This window comes from Pseudocercospora fijiensis (genome assembly GCF_000340215.1).
Source record: "Pseudocercospora fijiensis CIRAD86 unplaced genomic scaffold MYCFIscaffold_15, whole genome shotgun sequence".
Taxonomy (NCBI): Eukaryota; Fungi; Ascomycota; class Dothideomycetes; order Mycosphaerellales; family Mycosphaerellaceae; genus Pseudocercospora; species Pseudocercospora fijiensis.
In genome coordinates this window covers 715,576-739,733 of record NW_006921546.1, presented here as the reverse complement: position 1 = coordinate 739,733, position 24,158 = coordinate 715,576, and the positions used below count along the sequence as shown (strand labels likewise).

At 48.4% G+C, this 24,158-nt stretch overlaps 5 protein-coding genes across 5 annotated transcripts; 3 read left to right on the top strand and 2 right to left on the bottom strand.

The window, feature by feature from the left end:
• Nucleotides 1–221: 221 nt before the first annotated feature.
• Nucleotides 222–1,876, top strand: MYCFIDRAFT_180279 (uncharacterized protein; the record flags this gene model as incomplete). The annotated part of the gene is made up of 10 exons (XM_007934146.1): nucleotides 222–254; nucleotides 283–383; nucleotides 424–452; nucleotides 494–617; nucleotides 657–666; nucleotides 697–910; nucleotides 936–1,039; nucleotides 1,075–1,499; nucleotides 1,524–1,706; nucleotides 1,765–1,876. 10 exons carry the CDS (start codon nucleotides 222–224, stop codon nucleotides 1,874–1,876), a joined length of 1,335 nt encoding a protein of 444 aa, XP_007932337.1.
• Nucleotides 1,877–1,909: 33 nt separating this feature from the next.
• Nucleotides 1,910–9,528, bottom strand: MYCFIDRAFT_180278 (uncharacterized protein; the record flags this gene model as incomplete). Its single annotated transcript, XM_007934145.1, has 42 exons — nucleotides 1,910–1,973; nucleotides 2,009–2,025; nucleotides 2,077–2,111; nucleotides 2,146–2,193; nucleotides 2,239–2,278; nucleotides 2,305–2,328; nucleotides 2,372–2,583; nucleotides 2,623–2,843; nucleotides 2,874–2,898; nucleotides 2,921–2,984; nucleotides 3,042–3,048; nucleotides 3,092–3,432; nucleotides 3,462–3,566; nucleotides 3,605–3,681; nucleotides 3,710–3,777; nucleotides 3,801–4,218; nucleotides 4,246–4,304; nucleotides 4,336–4,478; nucleotides 4,513–4,966; nucleotides 5,020–5,304; nucleotides 5,329–5,360; nucleotides 5,389–5,438; nucleotides 5,466–5,578; nucleotides 5,611–5,641; nucleotides 5,692–6,693; nucleotides 6,724–7,019; nucleotides 7,068–7,181; nucleotides 7,210–7,224; nucleotides 7,250–7,321; nucleotides 7,367–7,487; nucleotides 7,518–7,955; nucleotides 7,998–8,052; nucleotides 8,084–8,142; nucleotides 8,186–8,220; nucleotides 8,260–8,302; nucleotides 8,347–8,463; nucleotides 8,499–8,704; nucleotides 8,763–9,025; nucleotides 9,055–9,281; nucleotides 9,310–9,330; nucleotides 9,371–9,395; nucleotides 9,424–9,528. The coding sequence occupies 42 exons, from the start codon at nucleotides 9,526–9,528 to the stop codon at nucleotides 1,910–1,912; spliced, it is 6,147 nt and encodes a 2,048-aa protein (XP_007932336.1).
• A 79-nt stretch (nucleotides 9,529–9,607) lies between these two features.
• On the top strand, nucleotides 9,608–12,165 carry MYCFIDRAFT_180277 (uncharacterized protein; the record flags this gene model as incomplete). The annotated part of the gene is made up of 17 exons (XM_007934144.1): nucleotides 9,608–9,784; nucleotides 9,822–9,884; nucleotides 9,906–10,000; nucleotides 10,031–10,271; nucleotides 10,319–10,338; nucleotides 10,373–10,402; nucleotides 10,432–10,642; nucleotides 10,673–10,712; nucleotides 10,750–10,761; nucleotides 10,797–10,974; nucleotides 11,018–11,097; nucleotides 11,127–11,206; nucleotides 11,244–11,420; nucleotides 11,452–11,637; nucleotides 11,660–11,839; nucleotides 11,872–11,994; nucleotides 12,046–12,165. The coding sequence occupies 17 exons, from the start codon at nucleotides 9,608–9,610 to the stop codon at nucleotides 12,163–12,165; spliced, it is 2,013 nt and encodes a 670-aa protein (XP_007932335.1).
• Nucleotides 12,166–12,197: 32 nt separating this feature from the next.
• On the bottom strand, nucleotides 12,198–13,379 carry MYCFIDRAFT_180276 (uncharacterized protein; the record flags this gene model as incomplete). The annotated part of the gene is made up of 7 exons (XM_007934143.1): nucleotides 12,198–12,347; nucleotides 12,380–12,716; nucleotides 12,761–12,831; nucleotides 12,879–12,999; nucleotides 13,036–13,259; nucleotides 13,285–13,333; nucleotides 13,357–13,379. 7 exons carry the CDS (start codon nucleotides 13,377–13,379, stop codon nucleotides 12,198–12,200), a joined length of 975 nt encoding a protein of 324 aa, XP_007932334.1.
• A 564-nt stretch (nucleotides 13,380–13,943) lies between these two features.
• MYCFIDRAFT_200796 (uncharacterized protein) lies at nucleotides 13,944–17,542 on the top strand (the record flags this gene model as incomplete). Its single annotated transcript, XM_007934142.1, has 7 exons — nucleotides 13,944–14,039; nucleotides 14,110–14,443; nucleotides 14,862–14,973; nucleotides 15,270–15,420; nucleotides 15,632–15,704; nucleotides 16,418–17,341; nucleotides 17,535–17,542. 7 exons carry the CDS (start codon nucleotides 13,944–13,946, stop codon nucleotides 17,540–17,542), a joined length of 1,698 nt encoding a protein of 565 aa, XP_007932333.1.
• Between the last annotated feature and the right edge of the window lie 6,616 nt (nucleotides 17,543–24,158).

Here is a 24,158-nt window from a genome sequence, read left to right as displayed (position 1 = left end):
TAGTAGTTCGTAAACCGAACTACTATAAAGTCTAATTATACTCTAACTATCGTAAGTATTATATACGCGGTTACCGAGTACTAAAAGAGTCGCGATATAGAATAGGGCCGCTAAGAAAACCCGGCGTATACTTGTGCGAAGCTTAGTAGGTATTACTTGTGCGAAAGATTCGCGGCGTTTTTCCGCACCGGAGGAGGCCGACGTGCACTTGTGCGAAAACAATGCGGCGTTTCTTCGCACGTACGCGAACGATTGTGCGGGTTTTGTTCGCACTTGTGCGAGAATTACCTCGCGTTCCCTTCGCGCTTGTGCGAAAACCCATCCCGCGGCGCGACCCGAACTTGTGCGAACACCACCCGTAATTCCCAGATTCTACTCGGACCGTCTGGAACACGATAGCTAAAGCAGACAATATGAAAACAGAACGACACAGATGCTACATGATCCTCCAAGTGCCGCAATTGAAAGTCCGGCGGTAGAATGTGCAATGCAGCCGTGATGCACCTCATCGTCGCTGCACCAGCCACCGCCACCGCCTGCGCCTCACAGCAACGCTGCACCCTCAAATCAAAGCAGCTCAAGCCAGACCGAGGCAGCGGATACGTGGGTGTGGGTAGGTGATAAGTTCAACATTGACATGCAACACAATCTGGGAGGGGGAGCGACGTGAGCTCAAGATTGAATTGAATCCGGGAGATGGGAAGCGTGCTGCGGGCATGGCATACCGCATATGTGTATGGATGGATCGCTGCACTCACGGCTACGGTTACCGTATCGAGAACGCCTAGAAGCGAAACGTGGTCGGCTGTCCAGATCCAGATGAAGGAAGTCACTGCACACACAGACACACACCCAGAAGCGGCTGCACTGCACATTCTCATTATGCGACATGACCCCAAAGCGCCCGGGCGTTGTTTGATGTCGACGATACTCAGTGCGGAACAACAACAACAACAGCCTTGACGCGACTCGGAGACTCGACTCGGAGATCAACAACGCGAGATGTCACGTGGACTGCTCGGTTCGGCCGCCAAGCAATGTGGGGTTCCCTCCTTCACGCTGCTGCGAGGAAAGCCGCCTGCATCCATCAGGCTGATCGTGTCTCATCGGCCGTCCCATTGCCCAAAAGGACTGACCACAGCTCCTAGCAAGCCATGGACCGCATGGAGAAGGTCCGACTATGCTTACTTACCCATCGACTGCCATTTCGAAAGTCTGATCCTACCGCAAAACTCCAGAAGTCGGCATTTCGTGCTCCAGTTACCTCTGTATCCCAATACACATTGCGAGGACAAAACCCTTCCTCAGTCAGGCCGAGAGCCTCTTCAAGAAGGCATGCACGCGAACATCTTGACCTGCTCATTTGTCTCCCTTGTGAATGTCTTGCACGCATCAGGCCACAATGGCTTCCCGAGACTCCAGCGACGCCTACCTATTGCTCGTATCGTAAGGCATCTCAACTTTTCCTGTTACGTTCCCTCCATGTACTACTCGAGCTAGTCAGGTTCAAATTGGCGGCAGAGCCACTCTCTAGCTGCTGAAATCTTTCCTTGCCTCCCTCCCACGCAACAAGACACCCAGACTACGCAACCTCACATTCTTCCAAAGCTCGCTCTCTCTCCTATGCTTGGTATGGTCTCCCACCAGAAGCGCGCCTGGCGGACGACTGTGCCATTCATTGCTTGCAGAGTGAACCTGTTCTTGCTGTCTCCTTTACACTACACTACCTATACTACCTTGTTGGCTGCCTTGCATTACATGAAGCATCCTCTTGCCCATGCTAGCTCGTACTTCTGCATCCTTGTGCCTCATTGTCGGCCCCATCTGTGGTAAGCATTGGTACCAGATCATGTTGATCCCCACGCCTAGAAGCTAATAATCAATCCTCAGACACTCTACACACTATGCTCTAGCTATAATCATCGCCCAGTCGACATGCCACACGCGAAGAACGGCTCGACAGGAACAACAAGCTTCAACCTCTCCTTTGCAAAGCCCTCAACTTCACCATGTCGGATGTTGTGACTCAGACCTATCATTCTGCCCCGAGAGGCCTTCTACTATCCTTGCGTACACCTTGGGAGCGCCCCGATTTGTGGTAAGTAGCTGCACTTACCAATCTTCGTTACCAACCCTTAATGATACTGACACTCTCCCAGGTATAAGCAAATCGCATCATTCTCCAGCATGCTGCTATGTTCCATGCCTGACTGCTCCTTGCTATTACGAAGCCAACACTCTCTCTGAGCATCATCCGCTCCTTTGTAGCATCCTCGACCTGATTTCGAACTTCATGCTCCGAACCCATCGTCTTTGGCTATCCCAAGCCTTTCAGACATGCAACCGAATCATCTCAAGACCTTAGATTGACTTCTGAAGAACACTGGCCATCTTCTGTCGACGGGGATGTGTACTGATATGGTGTGGCCACCCATGTGTGTACTCGTTCACGTCGGCCAGGTAGACCAGCCATCGTTCCTTGGATGACAATTGACAGTCTGCAATGCAACTGGAGCTCCGGAAAGTCCGCAGTTGGAATCGCAAAGATAGTCCCGAAGTCCCAAGACTTGGCATTATCGCAAACTTGGAAGCATTCAGTTTTGAATCGATTCGAGATTGAACTATAAGCATCCAAAAGTACCAAGACAGTCTCAACTTCGGAAAGACCTTGCTTCATGCCCTCTGGGCTTGCTATGGCACTACTATGAGCAGTGATCAAAATCCGGTGAAACACATTTTGCCACCACGTGCAGAGAATGAGGAGATCTGGAGCTTCGAAGAGAAGGCCTACCATCGGTGCGCGATCATGCCAGTCTCTACGACCTTGCAGCGATTCGCGAGAGCTGGCTTAGCAAGAGCACCCATTTACGAACGAATCCGCTGCCTGATTCAAGTTCCCTACATCTCTAAGCAAGAGGACTCAAGAAGAATGTTATGAAAAGCAGGCAGCAAGGATCAAGATTTGGAAAATTCCCATATCGCCACTACAGGCACACTGCGTCAGTAATCGGATGTCTGGAGCATTACAATTTGGCAGACACTACATCGCTACCACAGCACTGCATCAGCATTACGATATCTGCAAATCCACGAAGAAAACTTGATGAGTGATCTGCGCATGCCTAATACTACAACCTCGGAGCATAGCGAGAGAGCTCTCAGCGCGAAGCTACCTCCTTCGTGTGCTTTAGGTGCCTTGAGAAGACCAGAGGACGCTATAGAGGCTGCCAACTCGGGCGACTTATTTCCAAAAACCAACCAACCATACGTGCTGTGAGGAACAAGCCATGTCCGAACTACTCTCGCCGAGCTCTCATCTTCAGCAATCAAACTGCCTCCTCTATGCATTTCAGATCCTTCGCGAAGGCCAGAGAACATCATAGAGCCTACCAACACGGGCGGCTCATTTCCAAAACCAACCAACCCTTCGTGCTGCAAGGAACAAGCCATGTCCGAACTACTCTCGCTGAGCTCCTATCCCCAGCAATCAAACTGCCTCCTCTATGCATTTCAGTTCCTTCGAGAAGGCCAGAGAAGCAAAATATTGAGCCTGCCAACCCAAGAAGCTCATTCATTTCCGGAAAAAAAAAGAAGAAGAAAAAACCCTCCCCCCACCCAACACTTCGTGCTCGACGGAACAAGCCACTTCCATCAGCGAGCGGATGTAGACAAGCAAGCCTTCTCCCACACTCAACCGCCACGCAATCACGACGATCGCATCGGAGCTCGTCTTCCACCCACATCAAGCCACTGATCCGATTCAATAGGAATCCGTCACTGGCGCCACGATTGGACATCACAAACATGCCAACTGGGAGTGATTGGGCTTGAGAGAAAAGATGTACTGGCTCAAACCACATCCTGCTACTACTTTCTTTCCTCGTGGTAGTGGTGAGAAAGCAGGCTGCTTTTGATCTCTAAGAAAAGGCAAGACGAGGTGAAGTTTTGATGATGAGGGCAGAAGCAAGACGTATATTCGAGGCCCTGCGCTACTTTCAGCTCGAACTCTATGGGTTTGACAGTACAACGACGAGAAAGGTGTGTGTGAGCTGGCGCGCTTTCGTGGGGATTGATGAAAATTGTTTTGATCTGAGAAGCATGGATTGATTATCTGAGAATGAATGGCTGAGAGGAGTGAGGAGGTCGAAACAGCTTGAACTGCTCGCATTCTCCTCGGCCAGTAGGACTGAGGCTGGAAACGTGACATTTGAAGACGTGCTCAATGTATGTGATCCTTGGTTGCACTACGGGCTGTTTCGCAGACCACCCAATCATGCAAATAGAGCAGCGCCATGCAGCTCGGTCTGCAGTATGAAAATCACAATCCAGCGCCACTTACGTCCCTGCTGGTTCCTATGTTGGCAGGAAGAGGCCGCGAATGATTTGCCGCCAGCCACCCGTGAAGTGGTATCCATCCATCCAAGAAGAAGGCAGTGCCTCACTCTCCTCGTTCCGAAGCACGAGGGATTTCTGCTGTCCTGCCCCCTTGCCTACCTCCGCCTTTTCTTCCACCTCTTGCTTGAGGTATACGGGAGACTTCTCCTCTTGTCCCGCCGACTTGCCCACCTCCGCCTTCTCATCCACCTCTTGCTTGAGATGTATACGCATCTCGACCTCTGATGTGACCTGATTCCCTACCTTAACCTTGACCATCTCCCCCTTCTTTACAGACACTGTCTTCAATGCACCTACCCTGACATCGACCTCCTCTTTCTCGACCTTGCTCTTGAGAAACTTCGGCCTCGATCCTCTTCTCGACGATGCTCTGGAATGGTTTCCGCCAGCCCTGTTCTGCGCCAGCCCTCTCTCCACACGAACAGCGCTGATCTCAGCATCACTGAGTCCCACGCCGCTCAAGAAGTCCAGCTCGACATTGTGTTGCGCAGCGCCGTCGCCGAGTTTCCGACCCGCTGTCCTGTGCGTGCATGTCAGTGTCAGAGGGGCAGGCGCATGGCGACAAAACTTACTTGAAGAGATGCGTCAATGCCGCAGCGACAAACGGCTCTGTCTCCTCCGCACCGCTTTCCCGATACCAGCTGATGGTTTCCTGAATGTATCTCTTGTCGTGGTACGTTTCCGAGCTCAGAAACTTCTGGATTCAGTCGAGGTAAGACGCCGCTGGGCGAGGCGGGAGAGGAAGGGCGTGTGTCGTCGCTGTCGGCGAGATGGCTTCGTAGCCTGGGCTGACCAAGGAAGGGGTGCGCTGGCTCATACTTCGTTCTCAGTGGCGTTGGCGGTGTGTTGATCGTGCGCGGTGCGGCGTGCGCTTCGATGGTCGAGGGAGTTGGAATAATCAGGTGTTGCCTTGAAGGAGGTGGAAGTGTTTACACGCGCGGAAAGTTCAAGAAAAGAATATTATTCTGCAGCTCTGAATTAAGCTTATTCCACGGACCGCCCCGCTAAGAATAAGGGTAGAGGAGGAAGAGCTCTTCGGTATACTTGATTTTTCATTCAGCTTTTGCTACTAAATCTCATTCCATCCCTACAACCGTCATTGTAGTGCTCTTTGATCAAATCCTGAGCTCCGTCAACGTTACACTCACCCCACGCTACGCTACAAGTTTGGAAAAAGCCCATTCTCGGCTAGCAGAAAAGTGACAATGTTCCCACTCCGATGTCTTGCACTTACTGGCACCATCGCCTCCCAGTGATCATACTCCCAGATAACCTACAAGACCTCGCCTACATTACCATCTTCCACGTTCTGGCGCTGGTCTTCGAGGAGCACCCAGTTCCTGCGCCCTCTGCGCCCAAGCTTCACGACCCCAAGCACGTAGTTTCCGTACTGCGCCAATCCTGCTGCCAATTGGTCGTACAGAAAGTTCCTGGTCGCCGGAGACCTCAAGTCGTCGTCTCCGTAGCGCTCAGACTTGGACAAATGAAAAGAGCCATGATCAGCTACGAGATTTCTGATGGTTTGTGCCGTCGAGGTCTTGGTGATGCCTTGGTGATTCTTCGATGCCAGAAGATAGTGCATGGCCTCCGCACCGCAGAGGAAACCGGCACCAGATGAAGGAATTCGCTGGTACCGGGAAGTGAAGATGGACTTCAGTCGAGCAAGATCAGAGGGCTTTTGGAAATGAAGCTCATAGGTGCGTTTTGAACTCGGAGAGGTCAGCGGCGAAGAGGTCGTTTTCATTCCAGACGAAGATGATGTATTCGCATATGATCTCGGCTTTGATTTCGAAGTAACATGGTGAAGGAGTTGCTTCTTTGCCTCGCTTCTGTCTGGCCCAGCGGTAAGTTGCTGATTTCGCAGAGGATTCTTCCTCTTTGGCAATGATCTCGTGTCCTGAAACGTAACTCTCTTCAAGGCAGGTGGGTTCGCAGATGCTTGAGAGAATGGCACGAGCGGCCTGACATTCGCGACCGATTTCTCGCCGGAGGCTGCACTCCTGGAAAAGGCAGTATTTCCATAAACGTACCCATCGCTGCCCCGCGGGCCTGCTCTCATGTGATCATTGTCATTAGGGACATTGCCCTCGTTGCCCTCATTCTCCACAAGCTCGTCAGCCTCATGTTCGGAATCATCACCCTCGCTGGCCAGTGGATCTGAACAGGCGTATGCAGAACCCTCGCTTTGCTCGCTGTCCGAAACATCCTCACCGCTCTCCGCAGAGTCTACAGAGTCCAAGCCGTCCTGCTCTTCATCTTCCTCGCCATCCTGCTCTTCATCTTCCTCGCCATCCTGCTCTTCATCTTCCTCTCCCTCCTGCTATTCACCTTCCCCTCCCTCCTGCTCTTCATCTTCCTCTCCATCCTGCTCTCTATCTTCGGAAGAGGTTCCCACAAGAGAACTCTTGGCCGGCCATCTCTTCACTGTTGCCGGAGACCTGGACTTGAGTAGTGCGGAAGAAGGGTTGGCGGACTCAGACCCGGACTCAGACTCAGACGCGGAGGGTGATGAGATGTAGTCGGTATGGCCATCGGAGAACGTGAACATCTTGTTTCGTGTGCCGAGTGGCAGCGATCGAGGCGTATGCGTGCGAGGAGGCATTTCGTTGTCGTGAAAATGTCGACTGAGTCGGGAAGAGAGAAGCAGAGATTGAGGGTGAACATCCCTTCACCAGGTGGGCGGTGGGCGGTCAGGGGGCATCAGCAGTGCACTGCACCGCACAGCGGCTACCGGCATGCATTTCAATGCGCGCGCCGAATGAAGTCGGCGCATGTCGTTCGTAGATCTTGGCAGCCGGTGACCACATTATTCACGAAGGACGACGCGGCCTGACACGCGCTGCCTATGCAGCACTGACGCGAGGAGCGGGCCGTGCCGATAATCCGCGGCTCTTCCTCTGGGATTTTGTTCAACCTCGTCAACAACCTCTTTGCTCAATTCCTCGCTCTATCTTCTCGCGCCTCGCACCACATGTGATCGCGTATTGTGCAGTATGGTATCATGCATCGTATGCGGGACGCCAACGCGATGCCTGTCGGACCGACGACGCGACATGGCAAAGTCAGCACAAGGTCGTTTGCGGTAGGGTGGCCTGCATACAAACGAACCAGCAACATTCAACATTCAACTGCAGGTCGACCCGTTTCTTTCTTCCCGCTTCCCTCCTCCTCCTCTTGCAACGACAATCCTTCATCCACACTCCGCTCCTGATCGACCATAGCCATAGCGAGCATTATGCTTCCTACGATCAACATCTTATTGTTCGGGCTTTCCAACTCCATCGCAATGGCATGCCACTTGCTCACTTCCGGCTCTCCAATGCTTCTTCTCGCCTTCATTTGTTCCTCATTCTCATCTGCGCCCTCTTCCTCGGCCCCAGCTCCCAGCTTGATCAGCTCATCCGCCGCCTCCAGCCTAGCATTCTCAAATCCTGCGCCACCCAGGCAGCAAGATTCCTCGTTCAGACCTTTATGCGCTTCGGCATTACCCTGCCGATTCCACTCTGGCCTATCCATCGCCCGGCAATGCTCCACTGGACCTTCTGGCTTGGTCTTCTCCGCTCGGTTGCTACCGTTCTTTACTACTTACTGTCCGCGGCCACTCCGCAAGCTCACTGCCTGGTACTGTGCACTCGGGCTGCCGCTGTTCCTTGTGCGCTAGCACTTCATCAACAATCCTTATCCAGACGACTTTGGAAACGCTAGCACGAGCTTCCTCGACCTCGCCAACACGACCAGCGTTATCGCCTACACCTATATGATTCCTCTCGAGCTACGCATTAGGAGCGACCAGTGTCAGGTCGAGCGAGTATCATTTGCGATTGGCTGCGAACATGTCGGCGCAATACCTACGTGGCTCCGCACTGACTGTTCCAGCTTCTTGCCTGGAGGCACATCCCCGCAACAACTGTCCCAACAACTGCAAACGTACCAGGATCCCGAGCTCTTCACCCGTTGTCAACTGTTGGGCCAAATGCTGAAAGTGGTCGACGATGTTGGCATAGCTTTCTTCCGTGATTCGAAGAACAATGCTGCTGGTCTTCGCACTAGCTTCTAGAGTCTTGTGGACTATCTGATCAGTCACCTCGATATCGTCGACAAACTTGATGAGAGCAACACCAACCGGGCTTCTGTCGATCGCCGGCCAAGCAAGTGCGTGCTGCCAGCAATCTTCGGCACGCACCGCATGCGCACCTTCTTCTCTCGTCGCCGCGTGATTACGGACACGACCCGCAAGGACAATCCGGCGCTTATGATTCTCGACTCTCTACCATTTCGCATACTCTTCTGGCCCGCATAGAATGAAATTCTATACTACCTAGAAGCCTGCGATCTCGTCGATACGCGGTACGACAAGGCCCGAACACGTCTTCAAAATGCCTGGAATGCTCTCCCGGCCCTGAACAGTAGCTTGGAGAAGTCTCATGGGGTGCTTGACGGTCATAGCAAGCGCTTTCGGAACTTGCTCCAAGGGTATCCCAGCTTCCAAGCGCCAGAGAGAGGCTTTGCACACGCCCACGAGATCAATCTCTGGTCGCTCTACCTTCGGAGCAATGCCACAGAGAAGGAGCAAGCTTATGCCGGCGGAGAGCCCATGTAGGCGTGGTGTATAGAGATGGCCAAGGTGGCGCTACGGGCATGCATCGAACGACCGGAGACAGGTTTTGACGATTGGCAGGCCAATGGTAAAGAGGTTGGGGCTTTGACAGCAAAGGAAGCGGAGCGCTGGAATAGGTTTCGTGAAGCCGTACAGAGGCGCGTGCTAGAGTGAGCGCAGGAGAGGGATGCTTCTAGTTGTAGCTGCATGTATTTGTGATGGCGTGATCCGGGATTGCGTCGTGGTCGATGATTGTTGGCGACTTGTTGTTCTTGGCGTGGAAGAATGTCTCGCCTCGCGCGAGGCACTTGACGCACGATGCATATGGATGACAAACCCTCGACGTTGAAACCACACAAAGAGCCGTTTCCTAGGCACGGGTGCGTGACATTTCCCAATCACACTCAAATGAGCAAGTTCCTATTAGAAACGGTCTTCAAGCGTTGTTCGAATAGTCCGGGTCCGCTGATGATCATAATGCGGCCCTCGCAATATGCAGTAGCCAGCGAAATCGCGCGTTCGGGAGGAGGAAGCATACCTTCGCCAACACGACATGTAAGAAGACGCCTGTCGACAAAGCCGCTCTATTGCAGAAGCCGTTGCTTCGAAGAATCGATGCACCGGAAGTGGACCACAATAACGGAGAGGCAGGAGAAGAGACTAATAATCATGACCATGCCATTATGTCTGCTGGGCCTGCCCCTCAGATCTATGAAATCATCAAGCAGTGTCGAAATCATCAAGCAGCACAATTATCAATCGAGCAGGATCACTAGCATCAAGCAGGATCAAGTCCATAAATGAAGCAGGACTATAATCGTCAATCAAGCAGGGTCATACTCATCAATCAGGCAGGATCACGACCATTGAGCAGGATCATAACCTTCAAGCAGTATCGTAATCATCAAGCAAGCTCATAATTATGAAGTTGGTCAGCAACGACCCAACCAAGATCGATCCTGAGACTCCAGCGGCTGCAAGACACGACAGAGGCATCACCAATCTTGCGTAAGCAGCAGCAAGAACACCCGCGGACAGGAATCGCAGATGTCACGACACTGTCTCGAGTCCTGCCGCCCTTGGAGGCTTTCCTATCGACAATCTCAAACGACTGCTTTTGACTCTCTATACGTGCGTGTGTCGGCCTCCTCTCTACGAAGCCTGTACCAACCTCGCTCACACTACTCTACCGGACTGGATTGAAGGTAAAGTCTACAAGGCGCTACAGATTTTCATGCTCCCGGCCCAATGCAGTCTGTGTCGGGAGTCCATTCCCGCCGTTCGACAATAGAGAAGGGCTCTTCGAGCACAACCATAAACTCTAAGGCTAGATTGGAGTGCAGCATGTGAAGGTTTTTGGTTTGGTATGATATGCTCTAGCAGGAAGAACGTGCAGCAAATACTTCCGCGGTAGCTTCCAACAGCTTCTGAATGCCAAGGCCCGTGATCAAACGATCTCGATTGGCAATCTCCATGACTCCTAAGAATTGCCGCATCGGCCCAAATGCATCGTCTCACATCACGCTACATTTGATGAGAGTGCGTGGGCCTGTACCAACGCACAAGGGCGAACGATGGACGCAGAAGTTCCAGCTTGCGTCACCTTTCGCGAGGCTAGGAAAGTACCACCCGGAGACATTTCATCCACCAGTGAAAAGGCGTGCTTGGGCCATGGTGTAGAGCAGGCCTTCTAGACTGTGGAGTGCGAGACGAGCTAGAGGTGCGCAAGAACGTCTTGTGTGCGCGTGTGTTTGTAGGTGTAGGTGTCAGTGTCGGCAAGACATGTGTGACCACCACTGGTGAGATTACGTCAAAGATGAAAAGATGGCGCTGGAGGTGTTGTTGGTAGAGATGGTTGGTGATCGGAAAGCCAGCGAGCTGTGCGCCTATATCATTGATAGGTGTCACGAAATTCTGACCACTCTTGTGGTCCATGAATGCCGTGTATCAAACTCTCCGTTCCTTGCGCAAGAGAGATCTGCGTGCTCGAAAGCGAACGTCCGTAGCTACACTGGTGAAGGAAAGTGTTTTTCGGCAACAGGGCAACCTCTACGGCCACGGGCGATGCTCTTTGTTGTCGAAAGCGCACGCCTGCACTCACACTGGTGAGGAAATGTGTTCGTTGGCAACTGAGCAAACCCTGCCGTCATGGGCGATGTCTTCAGGAGACGGCTGCATACATGTATAGGTCCACGAAATCTCCCGGTCGGTGAGGTGTTGTTGGACCGCGATCTCGATGCCTTTGTTTGAGTCTCGGGCCATGAACCTGTCGGTTCACCGCCCTTTGGATTCCAGCAATGCGTCTCAGCTAGGTTCGGTGGTAGATTCCCCACCTTTGATCACATCTCGAAAGAAGATCACTGCCTTCCGATCTCAGGATCATCGATGGTTGCCGTGTAAGCTGGGGACTTGTGGCTTGACTGCTCTGGTGAAGACCTTCATGAAATAGAAACCTCGAGTGGATGACTTTTAGCATTCAGCACATCGGAATCTCCTTTCTGCTTTGGTGGCCGAGCCATGGTGATCTTAGAACGGAGCATGACTTTCACACCGGCAAAGCCACGAAGAAAAGCAGACCAGGAAACCTGTTGTTCTCAGCCACGCATTCTGGTCTTCTGGCGAACATCTGCCAGATCGTCCACCAAGTGCTCTCATGCACTCAGCCAGTTGCTCTACTGTCAAGGGCTGGCAGTTCTAATCGCCAACGCTTGCCTTTGCGAATCGATCATTTGGGCTCCAATACGCGGCCTTTCGCATGAAGACGACTCACATGCGTATTTTGTCGCCAGATGTAGTCACCCTTGTCCACGGATTCGCGTGCTCACTTGGCTTGTTCTTATGAATCAAGTTTGCGGCGGCGGAGGCTGCGATTGCGGCAGTATCGGGCAATTCCCGGCCTAGAAAGCCTCCCGAGAAAGACATTTCCATTCGATGGCAACTCCCAAACCATAGCAGTCTGCAGCCAATTGTTTCCCATTCGATGCGAGGCTCTCAAACTTTGGGTAGAACGTAGCCCATCTCTACCTAAGCGCTCCACATAAGCACATCTTGAGAACTGTAAGCGGCAGAATGACGATAGCATTGCCGTCTTTTCGGTCATTCCTAGCAATCGTGGGGGGTTTGAGGCGCAGTTTGTACTGATTTCCCTTTACTTTCGAAGCAAAAGCAACTAGGGCAACCGTAACAACTGTGTTTCGGTCAATTCTTACACAGTCAGCAATCTCAGAGCAGGATTTCGTGAAGCGTGATCCGATTTCGGCCTGAATTTCTCGACCATGTCTTTCGAATGCTTTCTCACCTTGTCAACTTCGTAAGGCGGAGGGTGTCTGGGGGTGAGAGACAACAGGGGATGTATCTTCATAGGGATTGTCGCAAGTTCTATGGCACATGGACCAGATCTGCGTTGATAAGACGATATGGCCGGCTTGGTGTCGTAGCGCGGATTTTCTCCTCGGCACTGGCACTAGCACTGGCAGTCATCATGACACCTCCTGCAAAGAAGATGCGGCCATGTTTCATTGCGTCGTTTGGCGCCTGATGTTGCATTGGTAGAAGCCAAATTTGATCCTTGGTCTCGATTACCTTCAGCCTGCGGATGAACCTCAGGACGTTCTGTGTGGGAGAAGTTGTTTCTGCATGTAGGATGTGGCTGCCTGCACCAACATCCTCCAGGGTATCATGGTTTGCTGAAGTTTGTGCTGCGTGGAGGGCGTCAAGGAGAGCACTGTGTTCGCGAGCGGGGAGGAGCAAAGCGATTCATATTCCAACTACCTCAAGTAGCAATGCATCAGCCATATGTTGTATCGCATCCTGCCGTATCGGCCTCCGAAGCACACAGGCTATGAAGAACCCAATTGGCCACTCTCTCGAAACCTAGGAATTCCACCTCCATTTGCGTGATCCTTCCATACTCTTCAAAAAGCTGCTCCTGCTTCGCCGTAGCGCCTGTGATGACGCGTCCCCTCTCCAAAGCTCTGCTTGCTCTTGCTCTTTCGAAGATGCAGCGTCTTCAGCTGCTGCTTGTCCACCGTTATCCTTTCCACCCAAAGCTGCCAACAAAGGGCGAAAGAGGTCGTCCAGCGCAGTGGCTATGGTGTTCTGAAGTTTTGCAATGCTCTCGTCTGTACCTGCTAGCTCCTCGCGAAGACTCTGGATGTTGGCAGCCAGGGTCTGCGTAGGCCTTGAGCTTAGCGGCCTTCATGCTGGAGTCATCGTTGCTCGTGAAAATATCAAGAGAGTGATGCGCATAGTGAAGCGGTGCGGATAGCTGGCGTATTTGTTGCTCATGAGACTGTCGGGAGACTGGTGCGCTTGGGGAAGAGGCATCGGGCTTGCGGATCGCTGGCGCACACGCTGCTCATGACGATGTCGGGAGAGTGATGCGCATGGGGCAGGGGCACCAGGTTTGCGGATGGAAGATACCGGAGGAGACTCGATGTTAATGCTCTGCACAAGAACGCGGGCGTGAAGATTGAACTCACCAGCAGCTCCCGACTTGCCGACGAAGCGACGAAGCGACGAAGCGACGACTCGACTCGACTCGAGCAGAACGGCGTGGACTTCTCCTTTGAGCGTCTCTTCCAAGCGACCGGAAATCGCGCACTTTCATTGCAGCACACTCCATCAATTGCTCATCAAATCTCATGGTACATTTGAGTCGGCATTGCGAGCAGCTCGCTTCAAGAGTACACTGACACACCGCAAGCAAGGCTTACCAAAAACCTGGCACCATAGCCCAGACGACGCCATTGACTACACGCCACCGCCGTTCCCGATACCGGTAATGCAAGGACAAGGTGCTCACAGGGTTGACGCATCAACATCGCGCGCACTTACTATGGCCGGAAGAGGCTTCCTCCTCAACATCATCGCCGAGAAACGTCAGAGTCTTCATAGACGGAAATCTGCCTCGTGAGGCCTGATCGGGCCAGACAAACACAGCAAGTGCATCATGGCACCGAGTTTGGCCGACCGGAAAAGCACATGCGTGTACCAGGATGCCGCGCAGGAAGGAAAGGCAGCCTCCACGAGTATGTCCGCCTCGGCGGTGAGTCCTCGCACGCCACGCCCGTCATATACTCTCAGTCTACACATTCTTCTCTGGTGATACATCCAAGCCTGAACCCACCACCACAACGACATCTGCGGGGATTAGCAAGAAGCTCAAGGCCGACCAAGGAAGCGGAGCTCGCGTGAGCAAGAAGAAGAGCGAGGAGCCGGGGAAGGAGTCGTGGAAGGCAGCGGACAGGAATTCGGCGAAGGAGGAAATCGTAGGAGCCGGCGAAAGAGGAAATGGTGGGAGTCGGCAGAGGCGGCGGACAGGAAGTCAGCGAAGGGGGAAATGGTGGGAGTCAGCAGAGGAGGAGATGGTGGGACTGAACTTCAAGTCTCTGATTGAGCGCGGCCGGCAGAGTAGCAAGCAGTACACGAGGACGAAGCGCGCTCGCCGAGGTACCTCGCTCCCTCGCCACCAACGACGTGCTTGTGGGCGCACTTTTGTCGTCTGTGGCCGGCCACACAATTCAATACATCTTCACCCGCACCAGGTAACGAGCCCCAATGGACCATGAATACATAGACAGCGGCTTGCACTTCTTTCTTCAGGCGGTACATTTTGTTGGCAGGGCTGAAATGCCCTTCACCTTGACCAAATCGCCATTCATCGCACCTTGTGCTGGAGCCAATGATACCCTTGACGACATCGCCTACGCTGATGCCTGCATAGACACCAATCCTCTACGAATGACTTGCGGTGGGCGATTGAAGCCTCACAGCTGATATTGAGCGCGTCAACCGCAAACTCCGGCGTCCCGGCATGATTTCATCTACTCACTCCGGTGAGTAGAATTCAAACTCGAACCATCTCCAGCATCTCCAGCAAAACAAAGATTCGTGAAAGAGGTAGTGGGTGGAAGTGTGACGGCTCCGGATGATAGTGAGCCAAAACGAATGGTCAGTCCAGTCTTCGAACCACGAGAAAGGTATCAATCACCGGCGGCGGCATCTGCCAATCTCTCGTCCCAGGTGCTATGCCAACACGTCCAATCGTCAGCCTGCTATATTTCGTGCAACTTTGTCCACGGCTTCAAGTGGCTAGATTGTGCGCACAATTCCGGACCAACTCTTCAACCAAATCATAGAGACCCGCGTGGAAGCTTGTAATGCACTTTTGTTTGCGGCTACAACCAAAGTCGCCAGCCTTGGTACTTCAGCCTAACCAGTCCCAGTGCCAGCCAACCTCTCCCTACAATGAGCAATCTTAGCATCTGTCGAACAGCGCAACTTGGAACTTCAATCCTGTCGGCAGGCTTCTGATGCTGGACTGCAAAAAGCTAATGCAACGGCAAGAGTTTGATGGCGAAGCTACAGCTCGGGGCTTACAAGAGGAGAACCCAGATGGCCAGCATCTACGGCAGCCGCAAGTTTGTGTAAGACATGCTTGGGAGGACTGAAAACGTCTGCGAGGGTATCAATATTCAAGCAAGACACATCTACATCACAGCAGAAGCGAAGTCGTCTGCGAGGATGTCAAGAGTCAAGACACATCCATGTCACGGGAGACGCAGATGATATTTGAGGTACCAGAGACCGAAATCTGCACAGCAATCATTCTCCACTCGGCACATACAATGCACCCAGGTTAAGATGTACGCATGGGGGAGGTGCACAGCACAGCAAAGCGGGGATTCTACTTCTGAACTTGTTGGCCAAGGTAAAGATGTGTCCGTCGAGGAGGTGCACAGCACAGCGAAGCGGACCTTCTCGATCTGAACTTGTTGACCAAGGTCGAGATGTATGCATGAGGGAGGTGCACAGCACAGCGAAGCGGACCTTCTCGATTTGAACTTGTTGACCTTGGTGAAGATGTCTGTTTGAGGGAGGAAGGGCCCGAAAGTTGCAAGCGCCTCCCGACTGCTGTAGTCTACCGTGATATATAAGGTTCGTTTACACTCTCTGAGAAGTGTAGGTTGATTTCGCTCTTGGTCCGAAAGCTCCCATTCCAGCGTCTCCACCCTCTGCCTCTGCTCCTGCTCCAACTCCGGCTCCAGCTCCAGCCAGCACCACCACCAGTACCAGCATCAGCATATTAGCACCACCACCACCAGCATCAGCACCACCACCACCAGCATCAGCACCACCACCACCAGCATCAGCACCACCACCACCAGCATCAGCACCAGCACCACCACCACCAGCATCAGCATCAGCATCAGCATCAGCATCAGCACCAGCATCAGCATCAGCACCACCACCACCTCCTGCTCCTGCTCCTGCTCCTGCTCCAGCATCGCATCGCATCGAATCGCATCGAATCGCATCGCATTATGGCACCAATTTTGCGATATGACGAGATCGAGGCCGATTTTTTGGGTGTTTTGGAGAATCTGGGGGATAATGAGCAAGAAAAAATAAAATTTGTAATAGATGTTGTGACGAGAAGCGTGGAGGAGACAGAAGAGTACGAAATCAAATGCCATGTATCGTGGAAATGGCTTCAGAATCATCATCCGAGGAGTGCGGCTACCTTTCGCAATGCATATTCGGGGCTGGAAGAGTTGCAGACGATAGTGGATCGGGTAGGAAGAGCACAGAGCGAGGCCAATAGCCGTATCAACGGCATTAATAAAATCTGGAAAGGCTGGGACTGGACTTTTCCTGGCGGCAGCACTCCTCCCTCCTGGCCCAATGGCCTTTTGAAGGCTTTGCGGACCCTTGCTGGCGCGGTGGAAGACTGGCGCTACGCCGTGAAGGAGGTAGCGAAAGCCAGCAGTGCTCGGAGGAGGCATAAGGGTGGTCGAAGGACTGCCCATGTCACGACCGAAGATGTTGCTACGGTGACCCGTATGCACAAAAAGACGGAGCCGGAGCTAGAGTCAGGGCTAAGGAAGGGGAAACGGAAGGGGAAAGGAAAGGGAAAAGAGCCGGAGCCAGAACCAGAGCCAGAATCAGAGCCAGAGTCAGAGCCAGAGACAGAGACAGAGCCATCGCCATCTATAGAGATAGGTAGAGGAGAGCCGCCGAGCAAGAGAAGAAAGACAGGAGAAGAAGAAGACGACGACGACGACGAAGGAGAAGAAGAAGACGACGACGACGAAGAAGAAGAAGAAGACGACGACGACGAAGGAGAAGAAGAAGAAGAAGAAAAAGAAGAAGAAGAAAAAGAAGAAGAAACCCGCGCAGTCCGCAACGTCCGCCGGCTTACAGATTACGCCGGCGAATCCAGTTTCGGCGGGGTGCGGAAAGATTCTATTGTTATTGATATCTTGAGACAGACGGCGCCCATGGAGGCACGGCTTGAGCAGCAGGCTAAAGCCAGCGTGACGGAGGAGCTGCGAGAGACGGCGAGCCGTCAGCTCGCTGAGCATCAGGCTTTTCGGCAGAGACTAACGGAGTTTTTGCATGAGGAGGCGCCGCAGTTTTGGTTTAGGTAGAGTTTTTTTTGGTAGATTAGAGGTTTTGTTTATAGATAGGAAATGATTTTGCTACTCTTCTATTCTCTACTACTCCTCCTTCTCCCTAGTACTCTACTCTTTATTTATAGTCCTTTAAATAATACTTCTTTTCTAAGTTCTACTCTTTTCTCCTACTTTCTCTTTAAGAGGATATATGCCTTATAGTTATCTAATATATAACTTTCTTAAATAGGCTTATAAGAAGCCGCTTATATAAAATAAAGCGATTAAAGATACTAATATCGATAGTATAAATACTATAGGGCGTTAGATAATAGTCTAGCTAAAGTATAATAGATACCTAGTTCGTAAGATTCGATATTAGGTATATATTACTTCTTTATTTCGCGCGAAATACTCGCGTATATACTTTAAGCTACTCCTCTAGCTAAGAGAGTACCGCCGGATCGGAGACTAATACTATAATTATCGGTTTCGGAGCTATAATTTTGCTAGAAGCCTAGTATATCGCTCGTAAGATCGGCTATAGGATTAAGACCTTAATCTTAATAGTTCTAAGCCGGTACTCTCTAAGTCTTCTTTTATAGGCTTTATATACTTACTAAGCTACAGTAATCGAAAGGCTCGAGGCTAGAGTCTAATACGTAGCGAAGTAGCATTTTACGTAAATCTAAGTAGGCGTAGTAAGTCTCGATCCTAGGTATAGATAATAATAAGTAATATTATACCTAACCTTATAAGCACTTAAGATAATTGCTAGCGACGTCCTCTCTTAGCTATTATAGTAAAGCTTATATAACTAGGGTATAGGCTAAATTTTTACCTCTATCTAGGATAGCTACTAGTCTACGATTTCTTATTAGGTATACCTAATTAAAACTTCGTTATCGCCTATTAGTATAAGGTAAATCCTCTTAGTAACTATCGTCTAGGAACTTGAAACCGCTTAGCTTTCGATAGAAGGAGGTTATATTATAGTATAATATATATATTTAGAAGAATAAAATAAAGTCGATATTCGTAATAGAACAATTGCTAGAGCGTATTACGTATATTTATTACCCGTAGAGGTACTACGATAATAGATAGAGATAGAGTTAGGGCGGCTACTATTACGCTAGAAGACGCGGAGATAGATATTCTCGTCGAATTAGCCTTCTCCTCGCTATAGGACAAAAGTCGACGTATATTAGTAGCCGCTCTAACTAGCGGCTATCTTCGTACTATCCTACCTATAGCCGAACCTTAACCTATTTAATAGTGCCCTATAATACAAAAATAATCTAATTTCGTCTCTATTCTATTTATCTACTTATCGATACTTTAGTCGCCGATTGTAACTAGAAATATAATCTCCTTAAAGGCGGCTAGACGAGGCGAGCTAGTAGGAGTTCTCCTACGTTACGCCTTCTTTAGCGATAGCGAAAATCTATCTATACCGATATTATACCTTAAGATCGCTTTTGCTATACTAAATATAACTACTACCTACTTTACGTAGTTGCCTATAGCCCCGACTATATAATACGAGTAATTATATAATTATATCTACCCCCTTTATCCTTATCCTAGCGTCCTATATAGCTATAGCGAGCGTAGCGCTTTATACTATCCGAGCTATCGTAATTACCCTTACTACCTTTATCTTAAAGGCAATAGCTTATATAACCTATAGTATCGTAGTTACGCTTACTACCTATAGTCCCCGACGCCGCTACGCTATGCCCTACCCTACCTATCTCGTACCGAAAAGCGTTACCGCTAGCCTTATACCGAAAGCTCGATACCGATAGTCAACTCGCGCTAGTATTAGTTAATACCTAAGTATGCCCTAGTTAATTAAAGAGAATAAACTGCTTTTTTGTAATAGCTAGGCGCTAATTAAGGTAGGATTACCTCGGGGAGTTATAGGTAGGAGGTAGTTATAGTAGGCTTAGATATATAGCGTAGTATAGCTTATCTTTCTCTTACTCGGTCTATCCCTATTCTACCTATACGTCGCCTATTTCGCCTCTATCGTCTCTATTACTATCGTTCTTAACGCTTTTAGTAGCCTACGTCTCTTCGCTATTACTATAGCTCTAGGGCAATTTAATATAGCGTCGCTACTCTAGGCTTACTATAAGCACTTCCGAAAACTACCTACTATCTAAGAGTTCTCTTCTACTAACTATACGTATATCCCTTTAGTACGAGAGGTTAAATCCGAAAGCTATACTATAGCTCGCCCTTCTACTATCTATTAGAACTCTACTTTAATTCTTAAGAAAGTATCGTAAAAGCAAGCTCCTCGTACCTAAAATAAGGACTCTCTTACGGAAGATATAGATTTAGGAAAGGAAATAGCGGGAATACGGCCGCTAAGCGTAGACTATTAAAGTCGCTTATAGTAGATTTAAGATCTAAGCATATTAAATAGCGGTAGAATATTCTTAATAGACGTAGGATTATTCTATAGGAATCTTCGGAATACTATAATACGATATAGAGATCGTTAGTATACCTAGTATATCCTAAGATTAGTAGGTCTAGGCTACGAAATACTTTACGACGCGTAGTACCTAAGTACTAGGCTAAATAGGATAATAGCTATTAGTTTTAATATTATTACGGATCGTAGCTAGTATGTAAATGGCAGCGTGAAAGTTGATGCCTAAGGCATCGACACGGGTATATAGGCGGCCCGAACCCTCGAGTCGCTCCTTCCTTCCTTCTTTACGCTTCGTTAGCCTAGATATCAAGTGAATACAATCCTTTATCTTAATAAATATCTCAATCTTACGCCTTTTAAAGAAGATTACGAATATCTAGTAGCTTAGAGATTAGCTAGAATTTTAGTAAAGGCAAGCTTAATCGTAAGGCTAATATACTATAAGGTATAGAGAGAAGAGACTATTTAATAACAACTAGCCTACGGATATAGGTTGTAAATTAGATATACTCGGATTTACCTTTATACGCCGTCTTAGTTAACTCTTCTAGCTACCGATAGATACTAAAGCGTTTGCCCTATACTTATAGCCGATCTACCTTTATATACTACCTTAATTAAATCCCTAAGTAGCAGATATAGATTAAAAAGTTTCCTTAATACTCCCGGTTAATTTAACTATACCTACTATCTTAGTTAATATTATAAACTGCCGATATAGGCTAGAAGCTTTCCTTACGTTACGGAAACTTTTTTACTAATCGCGACGATCCTATCGATAGAATCGCTTAGGATCCTTAGGATCCTTAGGATCGTACGTTAAAGATCTTATCTAATAGGATCGTCGCGATCCAGAAATTCTAGCAAATCTAATTATAGTTAGAATTTTATTCTTTACCGTCCGACTTGTATATCGAGTTAGGCTCGAGTCGTCGTAGGTACTAGTACTAGCATTTAAATTACATTTTCTATCGGATCTGTATATTATACGATTGTTACTTCTACTAATATCTAACGTTTATACGTATACTCGGGTAACTACTAGCATTTGTATACGTCTACTACGTATACTAAGTTAGTACCGACTTAGCGACCGACTCGTATAGTATTAATAGATTTCGTTATATTATATAGGGCATCTATTTATTACGGTTAATAAGAATGTATTCTATTCGTCCTCTACGGCTATATTAAAGCGATATACCTCTACCTTCTTTCGTTTATTTCCTTTCGACTTCTTCTTCTCTTTTACTATATTATTAGGGCTAAAGAGGCTATACGTAATTAGCATATAACTAGGCTAAGTAAAGCTAGGGTCTTAGTGCCTTAGGTAGGGCTTAGCGCTTAGCGTTAGGCTAACTAGCCTGCCTTCCTCCTTCTCCTTCTAGATCTCTATCGAATACTACTCGTACCTACTACTACCCTATCTACCTACTAATATACCCTTCTTATATAGTATTCGATCTACCCTTTAAAGGTAGTAGCTAGATAGTCCTTATTTTAAGCTTTTAGCGGTATAGCTACGGAAACCGTTAATCTAACTATATTGCGCCCGAGGCGGGATCTATATATACTATTCTATTAGAATAACCGTACTAATTATTAAGCAAGGCCTTCTATATAGCCTACTATACTAAGTTAATTATACTAGACCGATACTCGCTAATTCCGCTATATCCGCACTATAGGGGCCTATAATATATTATTAGTATTACCCCTTATTATAATAGCCGGCTTATTACAAAGTAATAACAACCGTAGCGCTACTAGCAGTGCTAGCAATAACAACACTAGTAGTATAGTGCCTACTAAAGTGCCTACTAAAGCGCCTACTAGAGACCCTACTAGAGAACCTATAATCGAAAGGGATAACCTATCGTTACCTATTAACGACATCCTTAGCAATATTGTTAACCGTCGATATAGCTAACTAGCCTTTAGCCCCTAGCTAGTAGCGAGACTTTAAGAAGCTACCTAAAACAAGCTCGCTGCTTTACGTTAAGAATAATAGCTAAAGGACAACCTCCTCAAAATTTACCGCCTATAGGAAGCCCTAGCAACTAAATACTAAGCTAATAGTAGGGCCTTCCTTACTAACTATTTAAAAGAAGGATACTAAACTTAAGGATTGCACCGTGTTTAATAGCTCTAGTCGAAAGCAATATAACGACTATATTCGTAACTGTAAGCTTAACTAGCGTAATGCACCGAGAGCGCTACTAGATAACTATTCCTTAGTCGTCTATACTATACAATATATTAATAGAGACCTAAAGCGTACCTAGGACGACTATTTTAACTCCCTCCCTAATTAGACCGCTATTTAGTAGCAAGACTATAAGACTATTATACTAAATACCCTTAGCAACCCTATATTGCGCTAGTAGCACGCCTAAGACTAATACCTACGTACTAAACAAAAGGCCGACTAAACCTCTCGATTCTTCGAGGCCTATCTAAAGACCCTTAAGGACGATTTGCTACCTAAGACCGACTCTATCTAGATTTCCGAAATACGCCCTAAATTGCGATAGGAATTAGTCCTTAAATTAGACCGCCGCCGTATATTTAAATAGGCTAATCTAACACGCATTTAATTTATAGTCGAAGTAGAAACAGCTAAACGAGCTATCTAACTTTAGTAACGACTAGAATTGAGGATCCGACTAGCTAGTACTAACCGCGGCAATCGTAGTGCCCGTAGAGGCAATAGCTAAGGGTCCTACTAGAATAACAATGCTAATAATAGGAATAGTAACAACGACCGTAGAAGAGGCCGTAGAAGACGGCTATATAGAGGAGGCCGTAATAGAGGCCGTAGAAGGGGCTCGTATCCCTATAATACTAATCGCTTAACTAACAATAGCAGCAATAGCGGCTATAGCAATCCCCTAACTAGATTGAAATGCTTTAACTATAGTAGTACTAGCTATCTACTAGGCTAATACGACAAACCTAAGGATTAGGCCCGGATCGACTATACTACCGCTAAGTACCGAAAGCACCTTTTAGCCGCTAATGCTACCCCTATCGGTCCTTCCTATTAGTCGAAAAAAGAATAAGCGCCGTACTAACTATTAGCCTTATACGGCGTAAGACTATCGATATTATACTAGCTATTATACGCACCTATCTTATATAGGACACGTATAGCAACAATTATAAAACTAAGGGTATACTAGACCTAGGGAATTTAGTTAGTACCCTTATTAGCTATCGCCTAGCTAAGTAATTAGACCTTCGACAATTGCCTAGGGCTAACCTACTAACCCTTACTTAGTTTAATAACGCTCGGCACTTAACCTATAGGGCCTACTATATTCCTATAGTCCTAAAGGACGACCTCGGAAATAAGCGCCTACTAGACTTTACTACCTACGTAGTAGATATAGACAACCTATATAGGGGAGCTACTATTATTATTAGCAACCCTGTTCTTAAGCACTACGCCGTAGCTATAGACCTAGGCAGCTAATAGTAGCGATTTAGAATCGCTAGGAAAGAGGACATTAAATATATTAATACTAGCGAGTGTCCTAACGATATTAGAGTCCTATTTATCGGCAACCTAATACCTACTATAGCTAACCTAATAATCGACCTATTAGGAGATAACGATAAACCTATACCCCCTAATAGTATAGACCCTAATTAGCTTGCTCGTATACTATAGCCTATTCGAGAGACTTATATTAATATATTTAAACACTACCTAGTATCGATATTGCCTATATTTAAAGAGACGGACTATAAGATCGATATTATATAGGGTAAGGAGGTTCCTTTTAGGCCTCTCTATAACCTTAGTAAACGCGAGCTTACTATACTACGTAAGTACCTAGATAAGAACCTAGCTAATAGTCGAATTTAGTATAGTAACAGCCCTACTAGTATACCTATCCTATTTGTACTAAAGAAGGATAGTAGCCTGCGTTTATATATTAATTATAGAGGGCTTAACACTATTACTATTAAGGACCGCTATCTGCTTCCGCTTATTAATAAGACCCTCGATCGCCTTTCTAGCGCCTATTTCTATACTATATTAGACATTAAGGATATATACTATCGCATCTATATCCGTAAGGGCGATAAATAGAAAACAGCCTTCTATACCCGTTATAGCTATTTCGAGCACCCAGTTATGCTATTTAGGCTAGCTAACGCCTCTATAATATTCTAGTCCTATATTAATCGGGCCCTATTAGGCCTATTAGATTACCTCTATATAGTTTACCTAGACGATATCCTAGTCTATATATACTTACCTAATATTGCGGAATATTAGGCCGCCGTACGTAAGGTGCTCGACCGCCTATAG